This window comes from Quercus suber, unplaced genomic scaffold, assembly GCF_002906115.3.
Source record: "Quercus suber isolate HL8 unplaced genomic scaffold, Cork oak 2.0 scaffold_193, whole genome shotgun sequence".
Lineage (NCBI taxonomy): Eukaryota > Viridiplantae > Streptophyta > Magnoliopsida > Fagales > Fagaceae > Quercus > Quercus suber.
In genome coordinates this window covers 438,364-465,701 of record NW_027069651.1, presented here as the reverse complement: position 1 = coordinate 465,701, position 27,338 = coordinate 438,364, and the positions used below count along the sequence as shown (strand labels likewise).

The 27,338-nt window shown below is 32.8% G+C and overlaps 1 protein-coding gene across 1 annotated transcript; it reads left to right on the top strand.

Annotated features, from left to right (window-relative positions):
- Positions 1–11,459: 11,459 nt before the first annotated feature.
- LOC136069859 (laccase-7-like) lies at positions 11,460–27,262 on the top strand. Its single transcript, XM_065778927.1, has 6 exons — positions 11,460–11,769; positions 12,404–12,546; positions 13,060–13,211; positions 13,630–13,874; positions 14,064–14,192; positions 27,147–27,262. Exons 1-6 carry the CDS (start codon positions 11,460–11,462, stop codon positions 27,260–27,262), a joined length of 1,095 nt encoding a protein of 364 aa, XP_065634999.1.
- Positions 27,263–27,338: the final 76 nt, after the last annotated feature.

The following is a 27,338-nucleotide window of genomic DNA, read 5'->3' as shown; positions in this document are numbered from 1 at the left end:
TTTTTTGGCTAGTCTCATGTTCATGAACCAGCCAAAACACAAAAATGCATAAACAGTAACAAATAAACAGTATTTTATCATTTAAAAAATGTTTTTTTATAGTATTTTTAGCAATAAATTTTTAATTTTTAACAATTAAACCGTATCCAATCACACAATTAATGGATTGTGCGTGTTATTTTAGCTTATATTAACATGGGACATATTAAAATAAGAGATGAAATACAAGGGATAATGTTAAATTCTGTTTACCAAAAAAAAAAAATGTTAAATTCTATGCTAAAATAAATAAAATAACTTTTTAGTACGTTAAAATAGAATTTTTTTTTTTTTTTTAGAACGGTTTGATGCTAATGCTTTGATGAGAGTGATTGTGCAATAGAAAAACATCACATCTTTACCCATCAATCCCAAAATTCACTCAAGTCATGCAAAATACAATTTACATTGATACTATTTACTTTGCATTTTTTTTTATATATCCCATAATGAATGAGGAGAATGAATTGTAGTTGTTGTATATGAAAAAAGATGAAAATTTAAGAAAAATTGATATTTTAATCAAATATAATATAAAATAAATAATCTGATGTGGGGTGTTTTGAAAAGTAAAGTATGTTAAATAAAAAAAGTAGGTGTTTATACTAAAAAAAATATATATATATATATATAATATATATTTAAAAATAAAAATAAAAATAAAAAACTTGCTTAAGCTTATGCGAATATCCTAACTATCAAATAAAATTTTCCAATTGATTTTAACTTTAAAAATAAAATGGGTAATTACACTCCAATTTGAAAGGGAAACCCCAAAAAAAAAAAAAAAAAAAAAAAACACTTCCACTTGACATTAGTTTGACAAAACCTTGTTAACTTGATGTAAAAAATGTTGTGTACTAACCTATCCTTTGATTAAGCGAATGTTTCCAAAATTACCCTCCCAAAAAGAAAGAATAATTAACTTTTCTTTATTTCTTATTCACTTCCTTGTTTTAAAGCCAATTGTTTTAATTGAAGAGTATTTTAAAATATTCAGTATGACTTTTGCTTTTTTTATTCTTTTTTTAACGAGGTGTTGAGAGATTTGTCATTGTGAATCTTTTGGTACTTGATAAAGTTTGCATTTTTATTATAAAATTATCAGTTTTTTTTATTAATCATGCTTAAACTTTGGTCAAGAAAATATTTTTAAAAATTAGAATATTATGTTACTAATATTGAAGAAATGAGAGTGTTATTTTCTTTAATCCTTAAGGGAGGAGAGTGTGGTTTGGGGTGTAAAGTCATTTCCCCAAACCTTAAGGATTAAGAGTATAATTACTCCAAATAGAAATGTGAAACTCTTAAATCTTAGATCATTCCAATCAGCTTATGCATGAAAAAATGTATTTTGTATCACAAAATGTCACTTTATTATTTTACATTATCACTTTAACAACACACCCAACTTCTCATTCTTTATTTTGCAATTCATCACATTAATATAATAATATCATCACACACCAACAACAACAACAAAAAACCCACCGCCACCCAACGTAGCCAACCGCCACCACAAGAACTCAATAAAGAACCACTTCCACCTTAAATCTCAAATCTAAACTCAATGAAAAACCCAGCACCACCGCAACCTAAACCCAGCTCAAATCAACTATAGTCTGAACTCAATAAAAATATGCAACACCACCACAAGCCAACCCTAAAATTATTGAAACCCAACCTCAAATCGACAAGATTCATGACAAAGGCACGAAGCCATGCCTACGCCAATTAGAGAGAGGTATGAGAGAGAGAGAGCCACCTTTGAGCCACTGTCCAATCTCACCACCACCGCAAAGGCATTGATTCACTGCTTCAGACGCCCAAGCTCAACAAGCTTGAGCTTTCAAAGAGGGGAGAGAGAGAGAAGCAGGGAACGGTCGGAAAGACATAAAATAATAGAAAAGAATGATATGCATAAGTTGGGATGGTGATGCAAATATATATATATATATATATATCAAAAATGAAAATTTTGAACAACGATGGATGGTCGGATGTGAGTGTGCTTTTGGTATTTTTTTTTCCTGCCTACGGGCACATCCCTTCCCAAACCTAAATTCACATCTTGTTTAGATATCAACTTAAGATTGTATTTCAATATTTTCACATAAATCCACCGCTGGTAGTTACGCATGTTTGTCAACTTATGCCACCAATTATAAGTTAACACTTAAGCAGGTGGTGTGAATATGTCCCTAGAATTATTAATTTTGTACACGTAATTAGTATGTTGGATTCAATGCAGATTCATAACCCCTTTTGAAAACAATGCAAACATGTGACAATTTTTTAATACCTACTTGCAGGTGACGAGCTTGAATCAAGCTTACAAATAATGTAGAGCTTGACCTTGTCAAAAAGTATATGAAAGCTCAAATAGTGTAAAATATTATAGCTTGTTTAAATCCTCAATTTCAAACTTACAGCAAAATTGCTTTTACTCTAACTTATCTAAGTGTGGAACAAGAATAAATGATACGCAATAACCAGAACTACTCTCTAAGCCATAACCACAAGCAAGCAATGATAAATATAAAGCTTAAAGAGTACGGGAAGAGAGATGCAAATACAAAATAACATCAAGATGTGCTATCGAATAGAAAATCGAAGTACTCGACAAAAATCCTCTTCGTGGCCCTCTAAGCCGAAATTGATCCACTAATGAATAAAGTTAAAGTACACGAATATCAAAAAGACCCTCCAAGTCTAATCTACCCAATATACTTAAACCCTCCAAGTTCCAGCTACCAACAGGCTACATGGAGCCATGTCTTCACTAGTTAATAGTTATCCGGATCCCGCAATTAGCTCCAAATTGCATCCGCCAATCAATGGCTTCTTCCAATACTTTTCATACACACCAAAACTTCTCTCAATACTCAGAATAAGTGAGGTAAGTGTTTAAGTTAAGAACCTCTCAAGGATGTGTAAATGGAAAGATAGGAGTAAAGGAAAACTATAAGAAATTGTGTTGATGATTGTGGGTTTACAATCTCTAACTGTCAAGTGTATAGCTAGGGTTTTCTCTCTCAAAAGTTCTTTAGAAAAACTCATTCTCACAATTTCATGGGTAATGTGAGCTTATATGGTGTTGGTAAAGAAATGAGGAAGACACCATTTAAAAAAGCTCCAAGCAGAGGGTTTCATAAGTCACTCGCGACTTGGCCTGAGTTGCGAAGTGACTCGTGAAATTCAACTTGGCATGAGACTATTCAAATTCCAGCATGTGCTTATCATGTGGCTTTTTGCAGGTTGTCCACTCACGAGCTAGTCACGAGCCAATCATGAAATCACTTTCTTCACAAATCTTCACCAAACTCTCATACTCAACCCTTACATTAAATCCCACAAAAAATATAGGAAAATGGTTGAATAAAAATACAATCAATTTTGACACGGAATAAAAGCCAATATAAAAACATAATTGTAAATCATAACTTTACAATATAAAATCTTGAGTTTGACTCAACTTGACTTGATTCATTAGTCAAGCCTAGCTTGAGCTATATAATAAACTTCTGTGCTTGAGATCCAACAAAAGTACATCATCAAACTCATATCAAGCTCATTTGTTTTGGACAATTGGTCTCAACTCCCATTTAATTAAAGTCTTAGTAAGATATGTGTTTTTTTTTTTTTTTTTTGTCAAACTCATATCAAACTTATTTTACCAAACTCATAAACAAGCTAAGACTTGGGTTTTTTGTATTGAGTTCTAATATTCACGAGCTTGTTCATCAACATTTTTATTTTTATTTTTTTGCTTACACTCAGCTCGTTTATTAAAAAAACCTAAAACTAAGATTTATTCTTGACTTGTTTAATAAATAAACAAATATAAATTAACTTACCATGGCTTTTCAGTAGAGTTTATGGTGTGTCTTTGTATTAGATTCTCTTTCCCTCCTCCTTATGTGTGTCTGTGTTTGATTCCCAATATATATATATATATGAACGAACTTTTTATTAAACCAAACTCGAGTTGTTTATGAACAACTTATTTCATTTACAACCCTATGTAATCTTGTACAGGCTTAAGCCATTAGTGTGGAATACTGGAATGAATATGTATTTTCCATTTTTCTCCTTGAATCTTGAGTTAAGTTCTCCTTTTCTATTCATTTCCTTTAATTGCTCAATCAAAGAAAGAATATAAGAAAGCAATTATTAAAAGCATTAGCCCAAAAATCAAATGAAGATGAAGATCAAGAAGATATCTCCCAAATTATTAGGAAGATTTTCGGGATCCATACGAGAATTAATGAATTATACTCTTACTTCTAAGTTCCAAAGATCACATGAGATTCTCTTAAACAGAATTATTACCCCAGACCAAGCAGGAGAAATATTTATGTTTTTAGGATGAGTAATTGTAAATGTTATTACTTCCATTTTGGGCTCACTACTTTAGTTAGTTTTTGGAAAAGTTAATAGATGCTCTAAGAGCATTAATTTTTGAATTATTTTTAGAAATATTTTATGGAAAAATGATAAAGCAATTATCTTTTTTGACAAAATTTGGCTACAAATTTAGTTGTAGCCTAAGATTACAACATTGTTCAATATCTTTTTATTAGATATGAATTTTGATAAATCCACCATTGGATTACATTTCTTCTTATATTCTCTATATTTGCAAAATTTCAAAAAAATAAAAACTAATAGCTATGTTATCAATTAATTATTTTAAATTGCAAGATTTTGTAATCTAAAATTATACATAAAAAATAAATTGATGGATCATATAATAAATATCATCCCATTAACACAAATTTTGACATGTGTGTTAAAAGCATACAAAATATGCACTCTAACAGTTAAATTTTTAAAATATGTAGTCATATTAAAATTTCCAAAGAAAGTAATATACTTAAATTATAATTAAATTTATAGTCAAATGTTGTCATTTTTTTTATACTAATTTTTTTATATTTTTCATAAAAATTATGTCAATTTAAAAAAAAAAATTATTAACAATAGGTCTGATTTCGACTGCTTTCGGTGGATTAGACAAAAGCACCAAATATCTCTAATTATTTCTGACATCACGTGGGGTGGAAACTTTTTTTTTCTTCTTTGGCTGTGTTTGTTTCGTGTAAAACGTTTTTCGGAAAATATGTATTTTCCGGAAATGCTATTTTCCGGAAAAGGAAAATATTTTTAAGTGTTTGGTTGAATTATGAAAATTGTTGTGGAAAATATTTTTATGCGTTTGGTTGTATTAGGAAAATGCTATTTTCCGGCATCAAATTCCATCAACAACACAACCAAACTCCGGCAACAACAACAACAACAACAACAACAACAATAATCAGTTCATTAAAAAAAAAAAACAACAACAACAATCAAATTAAAAAAACAACAACAACAACAATCAAATTAAAAAATAAAAATAAAAAATCTGAGAGATCGAGGAAGAGAGAGCGTGGAGGCGATGGGTGTGATGGCGCGATCGCGATGGGCTCTGGGCTTGGAGGCGATGGCGCGATCGAGGAGACGACGACGTGCGACGGCGCGATCGACTGGTCGACGATGTGCGATGGCGCGATCGAGGAGACGACGAGGTGTGATGGCGCGACTCGTGGGTCTCGCCGACGCAGTGCGACTAGTGGGTTCGTGGTTCGAAGGTCGCCGGCGATGGGCTCTGGGCTTGGAGCGCCGGTTCGTGCTCTCTCTGGGTCGGTGCTCCTTTCTCTCTTTTCCGGTTCGTGCTCCTTTCTCTCTTTTCTTTCTCTCTTTTCCGGTTCGTGCTCCTTTCTCTCTTTTCCGGAAAATTTGATTTGAAGTGAAAATAAGGCCGGAAATCAATTTCACCCGTTTTTGGCCTTATTTTCGGTCAAAGGGAAATCAATTTCCGTTGACCCAATTTTCCCAAGCACCCAAACACAACAATTTTCCGGAAATTGATTTCCGAAAGTGGTTTGAAGTTGAAACAAACACAGCCTAAGTTGAATGGATTTAGATGGGAGAAAAAGCATCCTTCAATGGGCAGACAGGAGTACTCTAATAAACCGCCTAGCTCAATCCATTCTATCATTTATCATGTCTTCCTTCTAACTAACAAAGAAGATATGTAGACCTCTCCTGCAAAAGCTCATATCTCCATGTCAGTCTGCTTTCTTACCAGATAGATGGATCGTTGAAAATCAAGTTATTGTTCAAGAAATGCTACATAGCTTCAAAACCAAGAAGGTAAAAACCGGTTTGATGACCATCAAGTTGGATCTCCAAAAGGCATATGATCGTGTCAACTGGAGATTCCTACAGACTGTCCTCTCCAAATTCGGTTTCAGCGAGGTCTTCATAAACTGGATTCTCACATGCGTCTCATCTGTATCCTTCGAGGTATTAGTGAATGGTGGGAAAACAAGTCATTTTAAACCTAGCCGTGGGTTGAGACAGGGAGACCCTTTATCTTCCTATCTTTTCATCTTGAGCCAAGAGGTGCTGTCCAGAATTCTTGATTATGAATTGGCTCAGAAAAATATAAGTGGGATCAAGGCCAGCGTTAGAGGCCCACCCATCTCCCATGTGATGTATGCGGACAACATAATCTTGTTCTCAAAAGCAAGCAAAAAGGAGGCTACTAATACCATCAAGTGTGTTGAAAAATATTGTAGCTGGTCTGGTCAAAAGATCAACAACAACAAATCTGGTGTTTTCTTTTCAAAGAACACTCCCAGTTAGAACCGTAGAATGATCAAAGGATTGCTACAGATGAAGGGGCTAAAAAAAGATGCAATCTACCTTGGCTCACCACTCTTCCGATCAAGAGCCCCTTCAAAGGACTTCAAGTTTCTTCAGGAAAAGCTTGAGAGCAAGCTCATGGGGTGGAGAAGCAGATGTCTATCCTGGGCTGGCAGAAGTACTCTCATCAAGTCAGTGGCTCATGCCTTGCCTAATTACACTATGTCTGCTTTTAGTGTTCCTAATAATATTTGTGACAAGTTGGACACGTTAACCCGAAGATTCTGGTGGAAACCTAGAGAACCGGAGGGAAGATTTCTAGCATGGAGATCATGGGACAAGCTATGCCAATCCAAATGCAAAGGAGGACTAGGATTTAGAAAGGCCAAAGATTTCAACAGTGCTCTACTAGCTAAGCTTGCATGGATGATTGCCTCTAACAAAGATAGCTTATGCATGAATCTGCTAAAAGCCAAATACAAAGTCAAGCATAACTGGCTTCGCACAGAGCCCCCCAAGTCAGCTTCTTATACTTGGAAAGCCATAGAAAAGGCCAAAGCAATCATTCGACAAGGAGCTTGCTATTTGATTGGGGATGGGTCTTCAGTGAGTGTTTGGGAGGATCCTTGGGTCCCATGGATTCAAGGTTTCTCACCTAAACCAAGAGAAGATGCTTTTTCTCAAATTCCAATGCTGGTATCCCAACTAATTAATGATGAACTTCGCTATTGGAATGCAGCTTTGGTTAATGAGATCTTTGACACTGAGTCAGCAAGAGCCATTTTGTCAATTTCCCCTCCCTGTCCAACCCTGTCCTGACAAACTCATTTGGGTGCTTGATCCAAAAGGTAGGTTCACTGTTAAATCATCCTACAGAGCTACCACTCAGAGGGATGAGCCATCTCCTATCCCCCAGTCACTGTGGACGAAGATTTGGAAGTTTAATGCCCCGGAGAGAATCAAAATGTTCCTTTGGAGGATAGCAGTAGATGTCCTACCTACCAGAGAGAATCTTTCTAAAAGGGTGCAAATAACTGACTGTAAGTGTATCCTGTGTGGTGAAGAGACCGATACTTTACCCCATGTTTTCTTCGGGTGCCCAGTTGCTAGAGCTTTGTGGTTTGCATGTTGTTGGGGTTTTAGAACAGATGAAGTGTTGATTAACTCAAATCAAGACATTATAAAGATGGTGCTTGAGCCCCCAGATACAATGTGCCCAGACATGGATAATTGGATCATCTCCTTGATCATGTCTTTCATACTGGAAGAAATATGGTGCACTCGTAACTATGTCTTGCAAAATGGCGGGCTTGCTGACATCAGTAGCTCTGTGTAGGCTATCTTTAATAGACATCGTTCCTATCTAGCTTTGTTCCCTTCAGCTACCCCATCTCTACTTCCCCACATCCACAGAACTTGGGCTCCTCCCCTTTCTAATATGATCAAGATCAACATTGATGCTGCTTTCACACCCTCCAAAGTTGCCTTGCCGTTGTTGCTCGTAATCACCAAGGCGAGGTGATCAAAGCATGGACAAAGCTAAGTCACCTTGGCTCTCCTCTCATTGCTGAAGCTGTTGCAATCCAGTGGGCTGTCCAGTTAGCTATTTCTGAAGGCTGGAGTCATGTGATTTTAGAAGGTGACTCTAAAATTTGTTTTGACTCAATTGCAGGCAAGTACCTGTCCATGGATTGGTCCATCTCTACTATTACTGATAATATTCGTAGTTTAGCTAAGTCGTTTGCTGTTTGCTCTTTTAGTTGGATCAATAGAAGCTGTAATGGCGCAGCTCATGCTGCCGCCAAGTTAACTTTAGTTTCTTCCTCTTCTTTTTGTTGTAATAACGGCAATCTTCCGACTGCTTTACAGTCAGCCTGTAAGGTCGATTGCCCCTCTCTTGTCTTCCTTTTCTAGTTTAATACAACTATCACATTTTATCAAAAAAAAAACAAAGAAGATATGTCCTAAACTGAATGTTGCAAGCAAGAATGTTTGCTAGACTTCAAGCAAATCTGATGGGAAATTTCTGGATGGGAAGTTTTGGGACAGATTATTTCAATCTAAAAAGTTTGTCTTTCCAAGATATGAAGATTTTAGACTAAAATACATTTTTGGACCTTAACATTCGGGATTATTTTTATTTTGACCCTTGATGATTGATTCCTTTTTAATATTGGTCATGCAATCCATTTTCACTAATCTAACCAATAGAGACACCCTTTAGATTTAACTATTTCATAGAATACTATCTCTAAAATGTTGTGGAATGCCAGAATTTAATTGTAGGTAGAAAAACATATTATGGATGATCAAATTACTAAATGAAATAGACAGTAGAACTAATATGAAAATGGAATCAAACATAAAATGCCAAAATATAAATTTTGAAACGTAAAATGCCAAAATAAAAACAACTCAAAATTTTAAGGGTCAAAAGCATACACTAATCAAGATTTAATTAGGAGATGATACCATTCAAATCACAATTGAGTAATATAAAAAATGCTTGAAAGGTATATTTGTTATTCCAGTAGACAGTGTACCCAATACGTATTGAAAATATCAAAAGCTTGTTCCAATAAGATTATTTAGCTGACTTAACAGACATCAGTAACTAATGAAGAAGGTCCTTCAAGTATAATTTCTTGCATCAAAGAATCCATACGCCATTGTACAGCTTATATCATGAACTTACAAAGCAACAACTTTACAATTAGTATCCTGGGGAATTAAAATAATGTAATCATAATACTTGCTTGAACTGATTTGACATCAGTAAAGGAAAACACTGAAAAGTGAAATCTAAACGACCATTACAGGGAGAGGAGAATAAAAAATAAATTGTATAATTGATCTAGACGTTAAATGTTACAAACCAAAACACAAGCTAACACAACTGAAATATATAAGTTCTTAGAAGAGTACAAAATGTTACAACCAGTCTGTGAAGCGTAACAATATCTCCAAGTTAATACACTAAATGGTACATAGCAGACATACAACAACAATTTTACAAGGTTAGTTTCTGGGATAATGTGGACATCCAAGAGGATTGTAACATATATTTCTATCAAAAAAGATTTTGGAATCTTCCAGCCCTCTATGACAGCAATTCTATTAATTAAATTATCATAACAGTCTTTATTTTTAATTAGTACCGGAAGTAAACGAATGATCACAAATATATTTTAAGACAACCTTGGCAATCAACAAATGATGAGATTGATTCTAAAATAAATCTCCGATGACTTCCAATTTTCTTGCTTCCAGTTGGCAACAACTTGACCATCGATAAAGAAAGAAATTTATGTCTTATCTTTTAAATACAGGTTTACAACATTTAATACTTTCTCGAAAATTAATGCATGTTTAGACTTTTAGACGTATATATGACGACTTGATTACGCTACTAGCTATCCAATGATCCATTATTCCTTTTTTATTTTTTTATTTTAAAGAGAGTGTTTTCCCGACCTAATGGATTAAATAATTCATCAATCTCTATTTGCAAAAAAAAAATCAGATTTAAGAACTAAATGCATATCATGACTGGAAACTAATTTATATCCGTAAGCATTGAAATTAACTATACTTCAGTGCTAAAAAAAAATGTACTGTATATAGTATAACTTGTTTTATAATCATTCCTTAAAAGTAATCCTCTCCTATTTTGTGTATTGTTTGTTAAACTATATAAATGCATGCATATTTTTAATAACTCCTCTCTCCCCCGGCGACTAAAAGGTTCCTGTAAGCCTCCTTTTTCTTTTTCTTTTATCATAAAAAAAATTAAAAATAATAAAAATAAACTTATGAACCCAAAAAAAAAAAAAAAACAAAAAAAGACTTACAGGAACCTTTAGTCGGCAGGGGAGAGAGGAGGCCTATTAAACTATGTAATGCACTCAAAATAAATAAATAAATAAAGACTTACAAGAACTTTTAAGTTGCCGGGAGAGGAGGGCTTATTAAAAATATGTAATGCATTTATATAGTTAACCAAAACACAAATGTGAGAGATAACTTTTAAGAAATGATTATAAATTAAGTTATGCTATACACAGCATATTTTTAAAACAATGTAGGACAATAATCTTTTTTTCTTTTTCTTTTTTTTTATTGAGAAACAAATAAATACACGAACGTTAGAGGGAAAAAATGTTTTCTAATACAAAGTCATATCACAACTTTACTCTAAAATATAGTAACTTTTAAGAGAAGGTATGACAGTTATTATTTGAATTTAATTATATATATATAAAGTTTGGTCCGAATTTTTTTTTTTTTTTTTTTGGGTGGCTCCGCCAGTATTCATGAAATGCTAAGGCTGTGTTTGTTTCGTGTAAAACGTTTTCCGGAAAATAGTATTTTCCGAAATGCTATTTTCCGGAAAAGGAAATATTTTTAAGTGTTTGGTTGAATTATGAAAATTGTTGTGGAAAATATTTTTATGCGTTTTTGTATTAGGAAAATGCTATTTCCGGCATCAAATTCGGCAACACACAACCAAACTCCGGCAGCAACAACAACAACACAACCAAACAACAACAACAACAACAACAACAATAATAATCAGTTCATTAAACAACAACAACAACAATAATAATCAGTTCATTAAAAAAAAAAAACAACAACAACAACAATCAAATTAAAAATACAACAACAACAAAATCAAATTAAAAAAAAAAAAAAAAAATCTGAGAGATCGAGGAAGAGAGCGTGAGGCGATGGGTGTGATGCGCGATCGCGATGGGCTCTGGCTTGAGGCATGGCGCGATGGAGGAGACGACACGATCGAGGAGACGACGCGATCGAGAGGCGATGCCATCGATGCCGTCGACGACACGTGCGATGGCGCGATGAGGAGGCGATGGCGCATCGACTTGGTCGACGATGTGCGATGGCGCGATCGAGGAGACGACGAGGTGCGATGGCGCGACTCGTGGGTTTCGCCGACGGTGCGACTGGTGGGTTCGTGGTTCGAAGGTCGCCGGCGATGGGCTCTGGGCTTGGAGCGCCGGTTCGTGCTCTCTCTGGGTCGGTGCTCCTTTCTCTCTTTTCCGGTTCGTTCTCCTTTCTCTCTTTTCTTTCTCTCTTTTCCGGTGTGCTCCTTTCTTTCTTTTCCGGAAAATTTGATTTGAAGTGAAAATAAGGCCGGAAATGAATTTCACCCGTTTTTGGCCTTATTTTCGGTCAAACGGAAATCAATTTCCGTTGACCCAATTTTCCCAAGCATCCAAACACAGCAATTTTCCGGAAATTGATTTCCGGAAGTGGTTTGAAGTTGAAACAAACACAGCCTAAATATTTAACGGCACTTATCTATATGAAGTATAACGTGACATTAGTTACTCATAACCATCCCAATGAAGATTCTCAGAGGAAAAAAAAAATCCCAATGAAAAGGACAGTTTGCTTAACAAAAAAGATTTTATGTGTGCTTTCTTTAATGTATGTTCTAAATGGCTGGATAAAGCTGCTAGCTAGATAACTTAAGTTTCTGCAAACACAACACATTGCCAACTCAAATGCCCAATCAGAACTCAGAAATCCATTGGATGATCAGTTTTTGAAATGGTCGTGTGTATTTTAATAATAGACATACAGAAAGCATGGAGATTCCTTACAATTGCGCACGTTCCGAGAAATCCATGTTGTCTAATATAAATAGGAGCTTCCTATTCTTTCCCTCTTCATCTCTCTGCACTCTTTTCTCTAATGATGATGGGTCGCTTTCAATTTTTGCTAGCATGCGCTTTAGCTCTTCTATCTTCTTCATTAACCTCTGCAGAAACAGTGGAACATTTTTTCCATGTATCTAGCTTATCCATTTGAATGTTTTTCTATTTGTTGCTGTGTTTTCCTAGTAGTAAATGAGTGCAATGGGGTGGGGGCAAAATGGTCTTTAGCACTATTAGCAATACAATAAATTTAGGACCATATTATTTTCCACAACTATTGATATGAATTGTTATAATTACTGCATGCTTAAAATGATATCAATACTGTATTCGAGTTGAAGTGATGTTGTTGTAATCACACCAAATATTTTAGCAGTGGTGTAAAAACGTTTACTATAGCATTACTTTTTGTTCTGTCGACTTACTTAATAGTTAACTTGGAATAATCGTTAGTGTAAGCCTAGACTTAAGAAATGCTATTTCTTTTGCTCTTCAATTCCTTCCTCACCAATCAACCTAGTTATGTGAGGAGTTGACTATTATCTCATGTACCTATATTTGAGATGTACGTAATTAACAGTACAGAATTTGAACTACATCAAAATTTTGTTATTATAACAATTCTTAATTATTATTATTGTTACAGGTGCAAAACCTGACAGTCCAACGGCTGTGCCACGAGCAAGTGATAACTACAGTAAATGGAACTCTGCCTGGTCCAGTAATAAGCGTTCGAGAGGGTGATGACCTTGTGATCCACGTAGTCAATCAGTCTCCCTATAATATTACTATCCACTGGTAAATCCTTATCATGCTATACAACTAAAAGTCTGCTTAATTAGCCATTGTCATTCTTTTTTTCTTTTCTTTTTTTTTCTTTTTTTGGGTATTTAATTATAACGTAAAAAGAGGCTTCCATGCTTTCATTGGAAAACAATAAGAAATTAAAGTTATTTATGCATGTGTACAACTTGTTAATAAAAAGAATGATATTAATCCGTTGAGAATGCCCCAAAATTCAAGGCTAAGACATGTAGTAGTTGTTGTTGATGCGGTATACTACTTTTAGAAGAAAGAACCAACCGTTGACATATTAGTATATAATTAAATAAAGGATTATATCGGAAAGAGCATAAGTTTATGAATGCATGAAGATATATTTTGCGAAACAATATAGGTAAATTATTATTGTGTCGCCATGGAAATTTTGATGCAGGCACGGAGTGTTTCAACTATTGAGTGCATGGGCAGACGGACCTTCATATGTAACTCAATGTCCCATACATCCTGGCCAAACTTATGCTTACAGATTTAAAATCACTGGACAAGAGGGGACTCTTTGGTGGCATGCTCATGTCTCGTGGCTCCGTGCAACTGTCTATGGAGCACTTATTATCAAACCAAGATTTGGAAACTTTTATCCATTTCCATCTCCTTACGAAGAATTTCCGATCTTATTGGGTATCAACTCCTAACACTCTTACTTGTTTGATCATATGGATATGAAAGAATAGAAATTTCTAACAAAGTAACAATGAAGTTTTTCACCAAAACTATTCTGTTGTTGAGGCAATGCATAGAAACACATACAACACTGGCCTAATTCCTAATGTAAATAAATAGCTAATGGTCCTTTAAATGTTATTGCAGGGGAGTATTGGGATGCTAATGTTGTTGATGTCGAGAACCAAGGTCTCGCAACAGGTGCCGCACCTAACATTTCCGACGCTTTTACAATCAACGGACAACCTGGTGATCTCTACCCATGTTCTCAAACTGGTATGTAATAATCAGTCACTGTGAATCTCTCTCTCATGAATCTCTTTTCTCTATCTAACNACATTGTGACGTAAGATGCCTCTCAAGTTTTCCTCGGCTAGCAAGGGCTTTCAACTGAATAATCTCTCCATGCAAAAAGTAATAGGGGTCTAAAGAAGGAAGAATTGCGAAATTAGCTATATAAGTTATAATTATCTTTTTAAAAAAATTCTACTTACTATGCTCCCATTAAAAAAAAAAAAAACCCTAAATCAAGTAATACCCATTCATTAAAGAAACTCAGGCATAGTAATAAAAAATCATTCGAGACACTTGTAGTTGTAAGTGTTCTTTAAAAAAATAAAAGAAAGACACTCCATCGTGCAATGAATAAGAGGAGGCATGTTTTTTTTGTCTAATTAAGATTTATGTGATTTCATAACTAAAAAGAGTTCAAAAATCCACTACTGTGTATATGCTGTGTGTGTCTATATATATATATATATATGATAATCAAGATTCTCTATCTAGAAGTACAAGGGAATAATACTCTACCTCAAACTTAAAGTGAAAAAACACTCAATTCTTTACAAAACTTTAAACATAATTAGTGAAAACATAGCTGATGGAATTTAGGATAAAAAGACAAATATTTTTCAACATTAATGGTCTGTTTAGATTGAGAGGGGAGGGAGAGAGAGCAGGGGATAATAGAATAGAGTTGGCTAAAAATTAGGCTAATTTTCATTCAACTTTACTCTACTCCCCTCTATTTTTCCTCCCTTTCCTCAATCCATAAAAGACTTGCAACAGTGTTTGATTAGCTAGATTTCTTTGACCCACAAAGTGTTCACTGATGTTTTGAGAATGGGGATTACAAGTTTGGGGATGGGTTAGGATCCAATGCTTTATTCATCCCAAAATATAAATATTTAAAATTCAAACGGTGGGATTTTTTTATTATATTTTATAGAAGATTCAAACAATGGGATTTTTTCTTTTAGGATAAACAACAGAATTTCATTAATAAACAAAAGCTATACAACTAGAACCATACAGTTCGAGCTAGAGGAGACACCTATAAACGAAAATAACAACTGAGACAACATTATAATAAAGCTGCTAGATCTAAATCATCTGCCATATTTATCTAATTAATTCCCCATAACAACAAACAAAGACAAAATGAAAGAATTCCTATGCAGAACAACGCCCAAAACTTTTAGAGAACCTCAACTAAAGCTACCAAAATTTGCTTCTAAATATTCTTAAATGTGGGCAGTAGCAGATTTGGCTAGGGAGACAGGGTTAGGTCGCGGCATGCCTTGTTGAGCTTTGTTGTGCTTATTCCAAATCATCCAACTAGTTATAAAAGATCTTCATTGTGCTTATTCCAAATCGTCCAACTAATTATAAAAGATATTGTAATCTCCTGGTATCAATTGTTGTGCTTATTCCATAGCTACCAATTGTTTGATTAATTGCATAGTATCTGAGTTATTTTGTTACTCTTTTACTGGATTTTTTTTTCTTTCTACTTTTCCTTTTCACTAATGGTTCGTTTCCTTGATCATTGGTTACCAAAGTACAGTCTCTATCACATTGAAATACAAAATTGATCATATGTGCTCTTTTTTCATCACTTTGGTTTGTTTTGAGTTATGTTTAATATTTAGTTGTATTTTGAAGTGGGTATTTGAATTTCACACAATATTTGAATTTGTATTTCAACGAGTATACCAATTAATTGATTAATTTCTAAATATAAACAATAGGCTTTATATATTAAAACCACACCACCATATACACATATGACCACAAAAATTATTATATCAAAAGAAAACAACATTTTTTTATATAGTTTTTTCGGTTTTTCTAATTTAGTTTTTGTTGGTTTTAGGTTTTCAAAAGTTTTTTTTTTCTTGAATTTATAAAATTTTTAGATACAATTTTTGTTTTTAATATTATTAAGAGAAAGGTTGGATTTTGCTATGACATTTTCATATTTTGGATATTAGAGAGAAAAAAATTGAAATAATTTTTCTAGAGTATAATTACCAATTTTAGCAATAAATGTTATTTAGGAAATGATATTTTTCCTACCCTACCTTTTAACTTCTTGAGAAAGATTTTTTTTTTTTTCCTTCATATTGTAGATTATTAATTAATTATACGTGTAGGGACCGGATTTGAGCACAATCACTGTTGGGTGAATGGATTCAAACCCAGTTAGCCCAATACAATAAATTTGTAGAGCGTGGGTTGAAGAACTAGGCCCTAGTGAGGATTATAACAACTAAACATGGTTACAAATGGATTAAAGTGTGAAAATCTGTCCTCGGCCCTCCTCTTTAGGGGTGGTATCCCTTACTTCTCCCGCTCTTTGGTGCAAAGGCTCCAGTAGTCGTACCAGTTGCTCCGATGTTTTATGCCCCTCACTCCAGAAGGATTTCTTACATTATATATCCATTTTTAGTTGATCATAGCCCTCCATTTGTTGATCAAGCAGGTCATCACTTGAGTACTTGTCCCATCAGTCGTCTTCCCATTCTTTCTGTGGGTTGCAGCAACCAAGGCTGCACTGTTCAGGGGTCTTTTCCTCATTAATGCAGCCAGAACGTTAGTTGTGGTCATTTAATGCGGAGGTGACAGTTCCTCCCTGAATTGTTCCTTCATCATGCTTCTGTGGCTGCCACGTTGTACCGGTTCTTTCCCTTGAGATGCTTTGGAGACTCCCCTTGATGGTGTGCTACTCCTCCCTTTTATGGTCTCGGCTGTCCGAGGACAGAATCGTCCTCGGCGATACTTCTTGAGCACCTGGCCTTCTTACTTTCATCCTCGGATCCTCAATACCTCCTCGGCGTGAGCCTTAGGGCCTGATACGAAGTGGGCCGGGACTGTCTGACTAATTGGCCCCACAATACGTATATATACATGAAAAAATGAAATGAAAAGTATATTTCATCTTTTGACTTTCGTACACATATTTTTATGTATCAGTTATCTCAACGACTAGGTCAACATACAAAATCTTCACTTGAAAAGCTTGATAGAAATATATTAGGAAGGCAAATCTCAAAAGCAAAACCTACTGTTAAATAGAAAGGAAAAAAAAATGTTTTCATAAAAAATGTCAAGAAAAGAAAGCTCCTAAGAAAAATAAATTGAATTTTTATACTTCAGTGTTTTACAAAAAATAGATTCTGGACGTAATTTCTTAATTTCACCAGCTATGGAAACCAAAGTTCTTCTCTATTGTTTGTTTTTGTTCCATCAGCTCAATGTTTGCTTACTTTTCATAATCAGATGTACATAATAGAGTTCAATTAGCATACACAATCCTTGGAATTTTTAGCACGAGCGGGTGAAAATTGAAAGGTTAACTTGAAAATAAAATAAAATATGAAGAGTCAAAACGAAAATTTTGAGACATAAATGGCCAAAATGATAACAATCCCAAACTTTAGGGGCAAAAGTATACTTTAGTCTTTATTTTCAAAGGATGCTTAAGGTTTCATGAATTTGGAAGTTTTTTTCTAAGTGATGAGAAGCTCCAGGGATATCATAAAAACAAATTTCAAGAGTAAAAATTCCATGAGTTTTAAAAAAGTATTTTATTAAAGAAAATTCTCATGGTTTTTCTGAAAGCCATTTCCAAGAGGAAAAATCCCACGTTTATATACATTCATTTTTCAAAGGAAAAATCTTTGGCTTAGGAAAGTGTTTTTCAATGAAAATTCCGTGGGTTTTTGAAAGAGATTTTTCAATAGGAAAACCCCATGAATTTTTAGAAAATCAGTTGACATAAGAGAATCGCTGAACTTTTTTACAATCATTTTCTAGAGATGGCAGAGATGAGCCAGTTGCCTGGCCGTTTCGGCCCAATTTTTAAATTTTGAGGTCACATTTTTGTGCATTTAATTAGAGGCCATTCCAAGCTCTGATTTGCTCATTCTTGGTACCGTTGGAAAGCTTGCGCATCATATTTTCTAAAGATACTAGTTTGGTGCAATTTAGTGTTTTGGTTAGAAAGTTATTCAATTGGGCTTGGTTCAAATGGGATAGTTTTAAAGTTGATATTTTGTCATCCTTGTGCAAAACTTCGGTGAACATCCAACAAAGCTATATGTTCTATGGCATAGTGAAACATGCCTAGTGTCCTTAAGGCTGTGTTTGTTTTGGCTTCAAATTACTTCCAAAAATGATTTTTCGTAAAACTTGAGTGTTTGGTTGAACCAGTAAATTCAGTCAACTGAAATATTTTTCCCTTTTGACCGTAAAATAACCCAAAACACCTGTAAAATCGTTTTCATTCATATTTTCACTTCAAATCATTTTCGGATCACAAACACCCAAAGAGAGAGAGAGAGAGAGAGAAAGAGCAAGAAGAGGGAGTAGAGATCGCGCCCAACCCCCAAAGGCGCCAACGAGATCGCGCCGGCGAGATCGTCCCGCCGAGATTGTCCCACCAAGATCGTCTTGTCGTCGATCGCAGCACCGCGCCGATCACACCAGATCGCACCGATCTCGTCGATTACAGCACCGCGCCGATCGCACCATGTCGATCAAGCAAAAATCGAACCCAGTCGCCTCAAGCGCCTTCGCCGTCGCCATTGCCTTCGAACCCACACGCCTTTGCCTCAAGCAAAGATCGCAGCACCGCGCCGACCCACACGCCTTTGCCTTTTGACCGGATTTGATGATTTTTTTTCTTTTGGTTTTGTTTCTTTTGTGTTTGTGGACTGAGAAATGATATTATATATTTGTTTGGAAGCTGAGAAAATGTGAGAAAATGTGAGCAACAAGTAGAAAATGTGTTTTCTATAGTATTTTCAAGAATACAACCAAACACCAGAAAATATTTTTCAAAGCATTTTTTGAAATGCAACCAAATAGCCTAAATACATTTTCCTTTCCCGAAAATAGCATTTTCGAAAAATATTTATTTTCCAAAAAATATTTTACATGAACCAAACACAGCCTAAGTCCCAACCTTTTGAATCACCTATGCATGAACTATGGGAAATTTGTTTGCAAAGTTGTTAATTTGAGCTATTTTTGGGCCACAATTCATGAGTTTAGCCTAATTCATCCCATTTTTACAAACTTCGTTCTCAACCTTGTGAATATTGATTTGACACAGATGAAGTGTCCCTATTGTTTGTTCATTTAGACACTTGTACACTCAGATTGTTTAATCTAATTAATTAACCAAGTTGATACTTAGGTTTATTATTCAAATCTAGGTTCAACACAAACAATCATATCACTAAGTGCGGAAAAGCAAAGAAGACAAGCGATATGATGACCAGGAAAAACCAATGAAACTGTCTAGTTTCAAGATAAAAAACCTGGGGAGGATTTAATCTAAACTATCCTCAAGGCAACAAATTCATATATAGAATGGAAGTTTTACAATTAGATTTTTCCCTAAAACTAAAGTTACCTCTTGTAGTACTTACTCACGTGACCACACGCAGCTCCAAATTCACGGACTCTTCTATATGAATTTGTCACACAAAAACACCCCCCATTTGTGACCCTGAGATCCCACTCAAAGTTTTAGATTATCAGCACTTGAGTTTCTTCAAGGAATAACACCGGTAGAAGATTTTAGAGAGTTTTTGGTACAAAAACCCTAGATTTACAATTAGAGGCACAAAGTGCACTCTTCTCTCTCTAACAAACTCTTTTAAAATGTGCATTAAGGTTCCTTTAAATACTAAGAGAATTAGATCTGAAACCCTAATCACAAGATGGGCTTAATCAGCTGTTGAGGCAAAGTTAAATTCTGCAAATTCGCATCTCGATTGGTCGAACCTTCTTCTTGATCAGTCAAACTCTTTAGAATTTGAATTCTCTTTTCTGTAGCTTGAATGTTCTTGTGTTCTGACCTATATCACCTCGAGCACTGTTTAATAAATCCTATAGACTCTATTATCTATACCTAGACAAATTTGTGTTCACAGTTTGCCAATTGTTCTAAACTTTTAGAACTTAACAATCTTCCCCTTTGGCAATCCGTGACAAAATTTACATACAAAATAAAATGCTCAAATACAAGAACAACCCAATTACAATAAAATGTCCAATACATCACAAATTCCAATCTAATACTTCTAACCCATAAGTTGCAAGAAAAGGCAGAAGGTCTTGATCGGAATATACCTATCTTTTTTGAAACACTCAAAATAGCACATCAAACGCATGTGTGGAAATAAAAACAGATAAGTAACAAATAACAAATATGCAATAACAGCAAATAACAAACGTGCAAACTAACTCTCCCCCTAAGTTAGATACATAAATATATATATATATATATATATATATTTTTTTTTTCTTCTTCTTTCAAAAACAATTTCATCTCTCCCTAAATAAAACACTACAAGAAAAATGGGCTATTGTGGCAGGTGCGAAAACTGCCGCTATATGTCGCATATTGCAGTGCGTTTTTGGCCCACCGCTGTACAATAGATCTATTGTGGCATTTTTTGTGACCGCCGCTATAGGTAGGGTTTTTTGCGACATCCTCTAGCGGTGGGAATTAAAACCGCCGCAACAGACCTGTTTTAGCGGAGGTAACTGAGATATAGTGGCGGGTTGGACCGCCGCAATAGACCTTTAAATTTTCCTCTGTTTTTTTCGCCTTCCCCCTAAAGATCAAATAGTAAATTACACCTGATTGACATGAAAATTGGCATGCATTTTAAGAACATATAAAACATGTAATCCAACGGTTGGATTTTCAAAATATAAATTCAATAATAAGTTATTGGTTGGTGTAACATTTTTTGGAGTTACATCAAGTGTAACTTGAACCCAACACTATATTTCTTAATTCAATGTGAATTTTGACAAATCTACCAATAGATTACATTATCTTCATATATTTTTCATGCTTACAAAATTTCAAGGTGATCCAAGATTAATAATCATGTCATCAATCAATTATTTAAATTCAAGTTTTTGTACTTTAAAATAACGCATAAAAGATGAGTTTAAAGATTGAATGGTAAATTACATCCGATTGCATGAAAATTGACATGCATATTAAGAAAATATAGAACATGAAATCCAACTATTTAATTTTCAAAATATGAATTCAATAATAAGTTATTGGTTGATGTAACATTTTTTAAAGTTACATTAGGTGTAACTTGAACTCAACCCTATATTTCTTAATTCAATGTGAATTTTGACAAATCTACCGTTAGATTACATTATCTTCATATATTTTTCATGCTTAAAAAATTTCAAGGTGATCAAAGATTAGTAGCCATGTCAACAAACAATTGTTTAAATTCAAGTATTTGTAGTTTAAAATAACACATAAAAGATGAGCTTAAAGATCAAATGGTAAATTACATCCGATTGGCATGAAAATTGGCATGCATGTTAAGAACATATAGAACATGTGATCTCGGTTGGATTTTCAAAATATTAATTTAACAATAAGTTATTGGTTGGTGTAACATTTTTAAGAGCTACATCAAGTGTAACTTGAACCCAACCCTATATTTCTTAATTCAATGTGAATTTTGACAAATCTACCGTTAGATTATATTATCTTTATATATTTTTCATGCTTGAAAAATTTCAAGGTGATCAAAAATTAATAGTCATGTCATCAATCAATTGTTTAAATTCAAGTATTTGTAGTTTAAAATAACGCATAAAAGATGAGTTTAAAGATCAAATAGTAAATCATATCCGATTGGTATGAAAATTGGCATGCATGTTAAGAACATATAGAACATGTGATCCAACGGTTGGATTTTCAAAATATGAATTCAACAATAAGTTATTGTTTGGTGTAACATTTTTTTAGAGTTACATCAAGTGTAACTTTAACCCAACCCTATATTTCTTAATTCAATGTGAATTTTGACAAATATACCGTTAGATTACATTATCTTTATATATTATTCATGCTTGCAAAATTCCAAGATGATCAAAGATTAATAGTCATGTCATCAATCAATTGTTTAAATTCTAGTTTTTGTAGTTTAAAATAACGCATAAAAGATGAGTCTAAAGATCAAATGGTAAATTACATCCGATTGGAATGAAAATTGGCATGCATGTTAAGAACATATAGAACATGTGATCAAATGGTTGGATTTTAGAAATATGAATTGAACAATAAGTTATTGGCTGGTGTAACATTTTTTAAAGTTACATCAAGTGTAACTTAAATCCAACCTTATATTTCCTAATTCGATGTGAATTTTGACAAATCTACTGTTAGATTACATTATTTTTATATATTTTTTATGCTTGCAAAATTTTAAGGTGATCAAAGATTAATAGCCATGTCATTAATCAATTGTTTAAATTCAAGTTTTTGTAGTTTAAACGCATAAAAGATGAGTTTAAAGATCAAATGGTAAATTACATCCGATTGGCATGAAAATTAGTATGCATATTTAAAACATATAGAACACGTGATCTAACGGTTGGATTTTCAAAATACGAATTCAACAATAAGCTATTGGTTAGTGTAACATTTTTTTAGAGTTACGTCAAGTATAACTTGAACCCAACCCTATATTTCTTAATTCGATGTGAATTTTGACAAATCTACCGTTAGATTATATTATCTTCATATATTATTCATGCTTACAAAATTTCAAAGTGATCAAAGATTAATAGCCATGTTATCAATTAAATGTTTAAATTCAAGTTTTTGTAGTTTAAAATAACGCATAAAAAATGAATTTAAAAATCAAATGGTAAATTACATCCAATTGGTGTGAAAATTGGCATGCATGTTAAGAACATATAGAACATGTGATCCAACGGTTGGATTTTCAAAATATGAATTCAACAATAAGTTATTTGTTGGTGTAATATTTTTTAGAGTAACATCAAGTATAACTTAAACCCAATCCTATATTTCTTAATTCGATGTGAATTCTAACAAATCTACTGTTAGATTACATTATCTTCATATATTTTTCATTCTTGCAAAATTTCAAGGTGATCAAAGAGTAATAGNTAAGATGATCAAAGATTAATAGTCATGTCATCAATCAATTGTTTAAATTCTAGTTTTTGTAGTTTAAAATAACGCATAAAAGATGAGTCTAAAGATCAAATGGTAAATTACATCCGATTGGAATGAAAATTGGCATGCATGTTAAGAACATATAGAACATGTGATCAAATGGTTGGATTTTAGAAATATGAATTGAACAATAAGTTATTGGCTGGTGTAACATTTTTTAAAGTTACATCAAGTGTAACTTAAATCCAACCTTATATTTCCTAATTCGATGTGAATTTTGACAAATCTACTGTTAGATTACATTATTTTTATATATTTTTTATGCTTGCAAAATTTTAAGGTGATCAAAGATTAATAGCCATGTCATTAATCAATTGTTTAAATTCAAGTTTTTGTAGTTTAAACGCATAAAAGATGAGTTTAAAGATCAAATGGTAAATTACATCCGATTGGCATGAAAATTAGTATGCATATTTAAAACATATAGAACACGTGATCCAACGGTTGGATTTTCAAAATACGAATTCAACAATAAGCTATTGGTTAGTGTAACATTTTTTTAGAGTTACGTCAAGTATAACTTGAACCCAACCCTATATTTCTTAATTCGATGTGAATTTTGACAAATCTACCGTTAGATTATATTATCTTCATATATTATTCATGCTTACAAAATTTCAAAGTGATCAAAGATTAATAGCCATGTTATCAATTAAATGTTTAAATTCAAGTTTTTGTAGTTTAAAATAACGCATAAAAAATGAATTTAAAAATCAAATGGTAAATTACATCCAATTGGTGTGAAAATTGGCATGCATGTTAAGAACATATAGAACATGTGATCCAACGGTTGGATTTTCAAAATATGAATTCAACAATAAGTTATTTGTTGGTGTAATATTTTTTAGAGTAACATCAAGTATAACTTAAACCCAATCCTATATTTCTTAATTCGATGTGAATTCTAACAAATCTACTGTTAGATTACATTATCTTCATATATTTTTCATTCTTGCAAAATTTCAAGGTGATCAAAGAGTAATAGCTATGTTATCAATCAATTCATTAAATTCAAGTTTTTGTAGTTTAAAATAATGCATAAAAAATGAATTTAAAGATCAAATTGTAAATTACATCCGATTGGCATGAAAATTGACAGCATGTTAAGAACATATACAACATGTGATCTAATGGTTGGATTTTCAAAATATTAATTCAACAACAAGTTATTGGTTGGTGTAACATTTTTTTAGAGTTACATCAAGTGTAACTTTAACCCAACCCTATATTTCTTAATTCAATGGGAATTTTGACAAATCTACCGTTTGATTACATTATCTTTATATATTTTTCATGCTTACAAAATTTCAAGGTGATCAAAAATTAATAGCTATGTCATCAAACAATTATTTAAATTCAAGTATTTATAGTTTAAAATAACGCATAAAAGATGAGTTTAAATATCAAATGGTAAATTACATCCGATTGGCATGAAAATTGGCATGCATGTTTAAAACATATAGAACACGTGACCCAACGATTGGATTTTCAAAATACGGATTCAACAATAAGTTATTGGTTGGTGTAACATTTTTTTAGAGTTACATTAAGTGTAATTTTAACCTAACCCTATATTTCTTAATTCAATGTGAATTTTGACAAATCTACCGCTGGATTACATTATATTTATATATTATTCATGCTTGCAAAATTCAAGATGATCAAAGATTAATAGTCATGTGATCAATCAATTGTTTAAATTCTAGTTTTTGTAGTTTAAAATAACGCATAAAAGATGAGTCTAAAGATCAAATGGTAAATTACATCCGATTGGCATGAAAATTGGCATGCATGTTAAGAACATATAGAACATGTGATCGAATAGTTGGATTTTGAAATATGAATTGAACAATAAGTTATTGGCTGGTGTAACATTTTTTAAAGTTACATTAAGTGTAACTTAAATCCAACCTTATATTTTCTAATTCGATGTGAATTTTGACAAATCTACCGTTAGATTACATTATTTTTATATATTTTTTATGCTTGCAAAATTTTAAGGTGATCAAAGATTAATAGCCATGTCATTAATCAATGTTTTAAATTCAAGTTTTTGTAGTTTAAACGCATAAAAGATGAGTTTAAAGATCAAATGGTAAATTACATCCGATTGACATGAAAATTAGCATGCATGTTTAAAACATATAGAACACGCGACCCAACGATTGGATTTTCAAAATACGGATTTAACAATAAGCTATTGGTTGGTGTAACATTTTTTTAGAGTTACATCAAGTGTAACTTGAACCACTCCTATATTTCTTAATTCGATGTGAATTTTGACAAATCTACCGTTAGATTATATTATCTTCATATATTATTCATGCTTACAAAATTTTAAGGTGATCAAAGATTAATAGCCATGTCATCAATTAATTGTTTAAAATCAAGTTTTTGTAGTTTAAAATAACGCATAAAAATGAGTTTAAAGATCAAATGGTAAATTACATCCGATTGGTGTGAAAATGGCATACATGTTAAGAACATATAGAACATGTGAACCAACGGTTGGATTTTCAAAATATGAATTCAACAATAAGTTATTGGTTGGTGTAATATTTTTTAGAGTTACATCAAGTATAACTTGAACCCAACCCTATATTTCTTAATTCGATGTGAATTCAGACAAATCTACTATTATATTACATTATCTTCATATATTTTTCATACTTACAAAATTTCAAGGTGATCAAAGATTAATAGCCATGTTATCAATCAATTGTTTAAATTCAAGTTTTCGTAGTTTAAAATAACGCATAAAAAATGAGTTTAAAGATCAAATGGTAAATTATATCTGATTGACATGAAAATTGGCGTGCATGTTAAGAACATACAGAACATGTGATCCACGGTTGGATTTTCAAAATATGAATTCAACAATAAGTTATTGTTGGTGTAACATTTTTTAGAGTTATATCAAGTGTAACTTGAACCCAATCCTATATTTCCTAATTCGATGTGAATTTTGACAAATCTATCGTTAGATTACATTATCTTCATATATTTTCATGCTTTAAATTTTAAGGTGATCAAAATTAATAGCCATGTCATCAATAAATTGTTTAAATTCAAGTTTTTGTAGTTTAAAATAACGCATAAAAGATGAGTTTAAAGATCAAATGGTAAATTACATCCGATTGGCATGAAAATTGGCATGCATGTTAAAAACATATAGAACATGTGATCCAACGATTGGATTTTCAAAATATGAATTCAAAATAAGTTATTGTTGGTGTAACATTTTTTAGAGTTACATTAAGTTTAACTTGAACCCAACCTATATTTTTTAATTCGATGTGAATTTTGACAAATCTGCCGTTAGATTACATTATCTTCATACATTTTTCACCCTTACAAAATTTCAAGGTGATTAAACTTGATATATTTTTCATTCTTCATATATTTATCATCATTTTAATTTTTTAAACTAAATAGTGTGAGAGTTTTAATAAGAGTCTCTCTCTTTTTTCCTTAATCTTAAATTCTTTTTTTACGTGAATCTTTCTTCTTCTTTTTGTTTTAACCTAAAGTGATTCCTTAAAAAAAAAATTCTAACGTGTGATCTTTTTAAAAGCTAAATAGTTAGAGTGTCCTAACAGGAGTCTCTCTCTCTTTTTCTTCATCCTAAAGTTTTTTTTTTTTTTTAGTGAGTGTTTCTTTTTTTCTTTTTCTTTGTATTGAAACCTAAAGTGAGTTTATATATATATATATATATAAATCTAATGTGAGGTTAGGGTCCGTTTGGTTGCCGTAAAATATTTTTCCGGAAAATAAATATTTTCGAAATGCTATTTTCGGAAAGGAAAATGTATTTTAAGTGTTTGGTTGCATTTAAAAAATAGCTTTGGAAATATTTTCTGGTGTTTGGTTGTTTTTGGAAATTTTCCAACAATTTTTTCCGGCAGCAAATTCCGGCAACACAACAACCGGCGACAACAACAACAACAACAACAACGCAAAATCCGGCGACAACAACACAAATTCCGGCAACAATAACAACAACAACAATTCTCATTCCTAACAATTTTCATTCCTCAGCTCCCAAACAAACATTAACATCATTCCTCAGTCCACAGCCACAAAAATACAAAACCCAA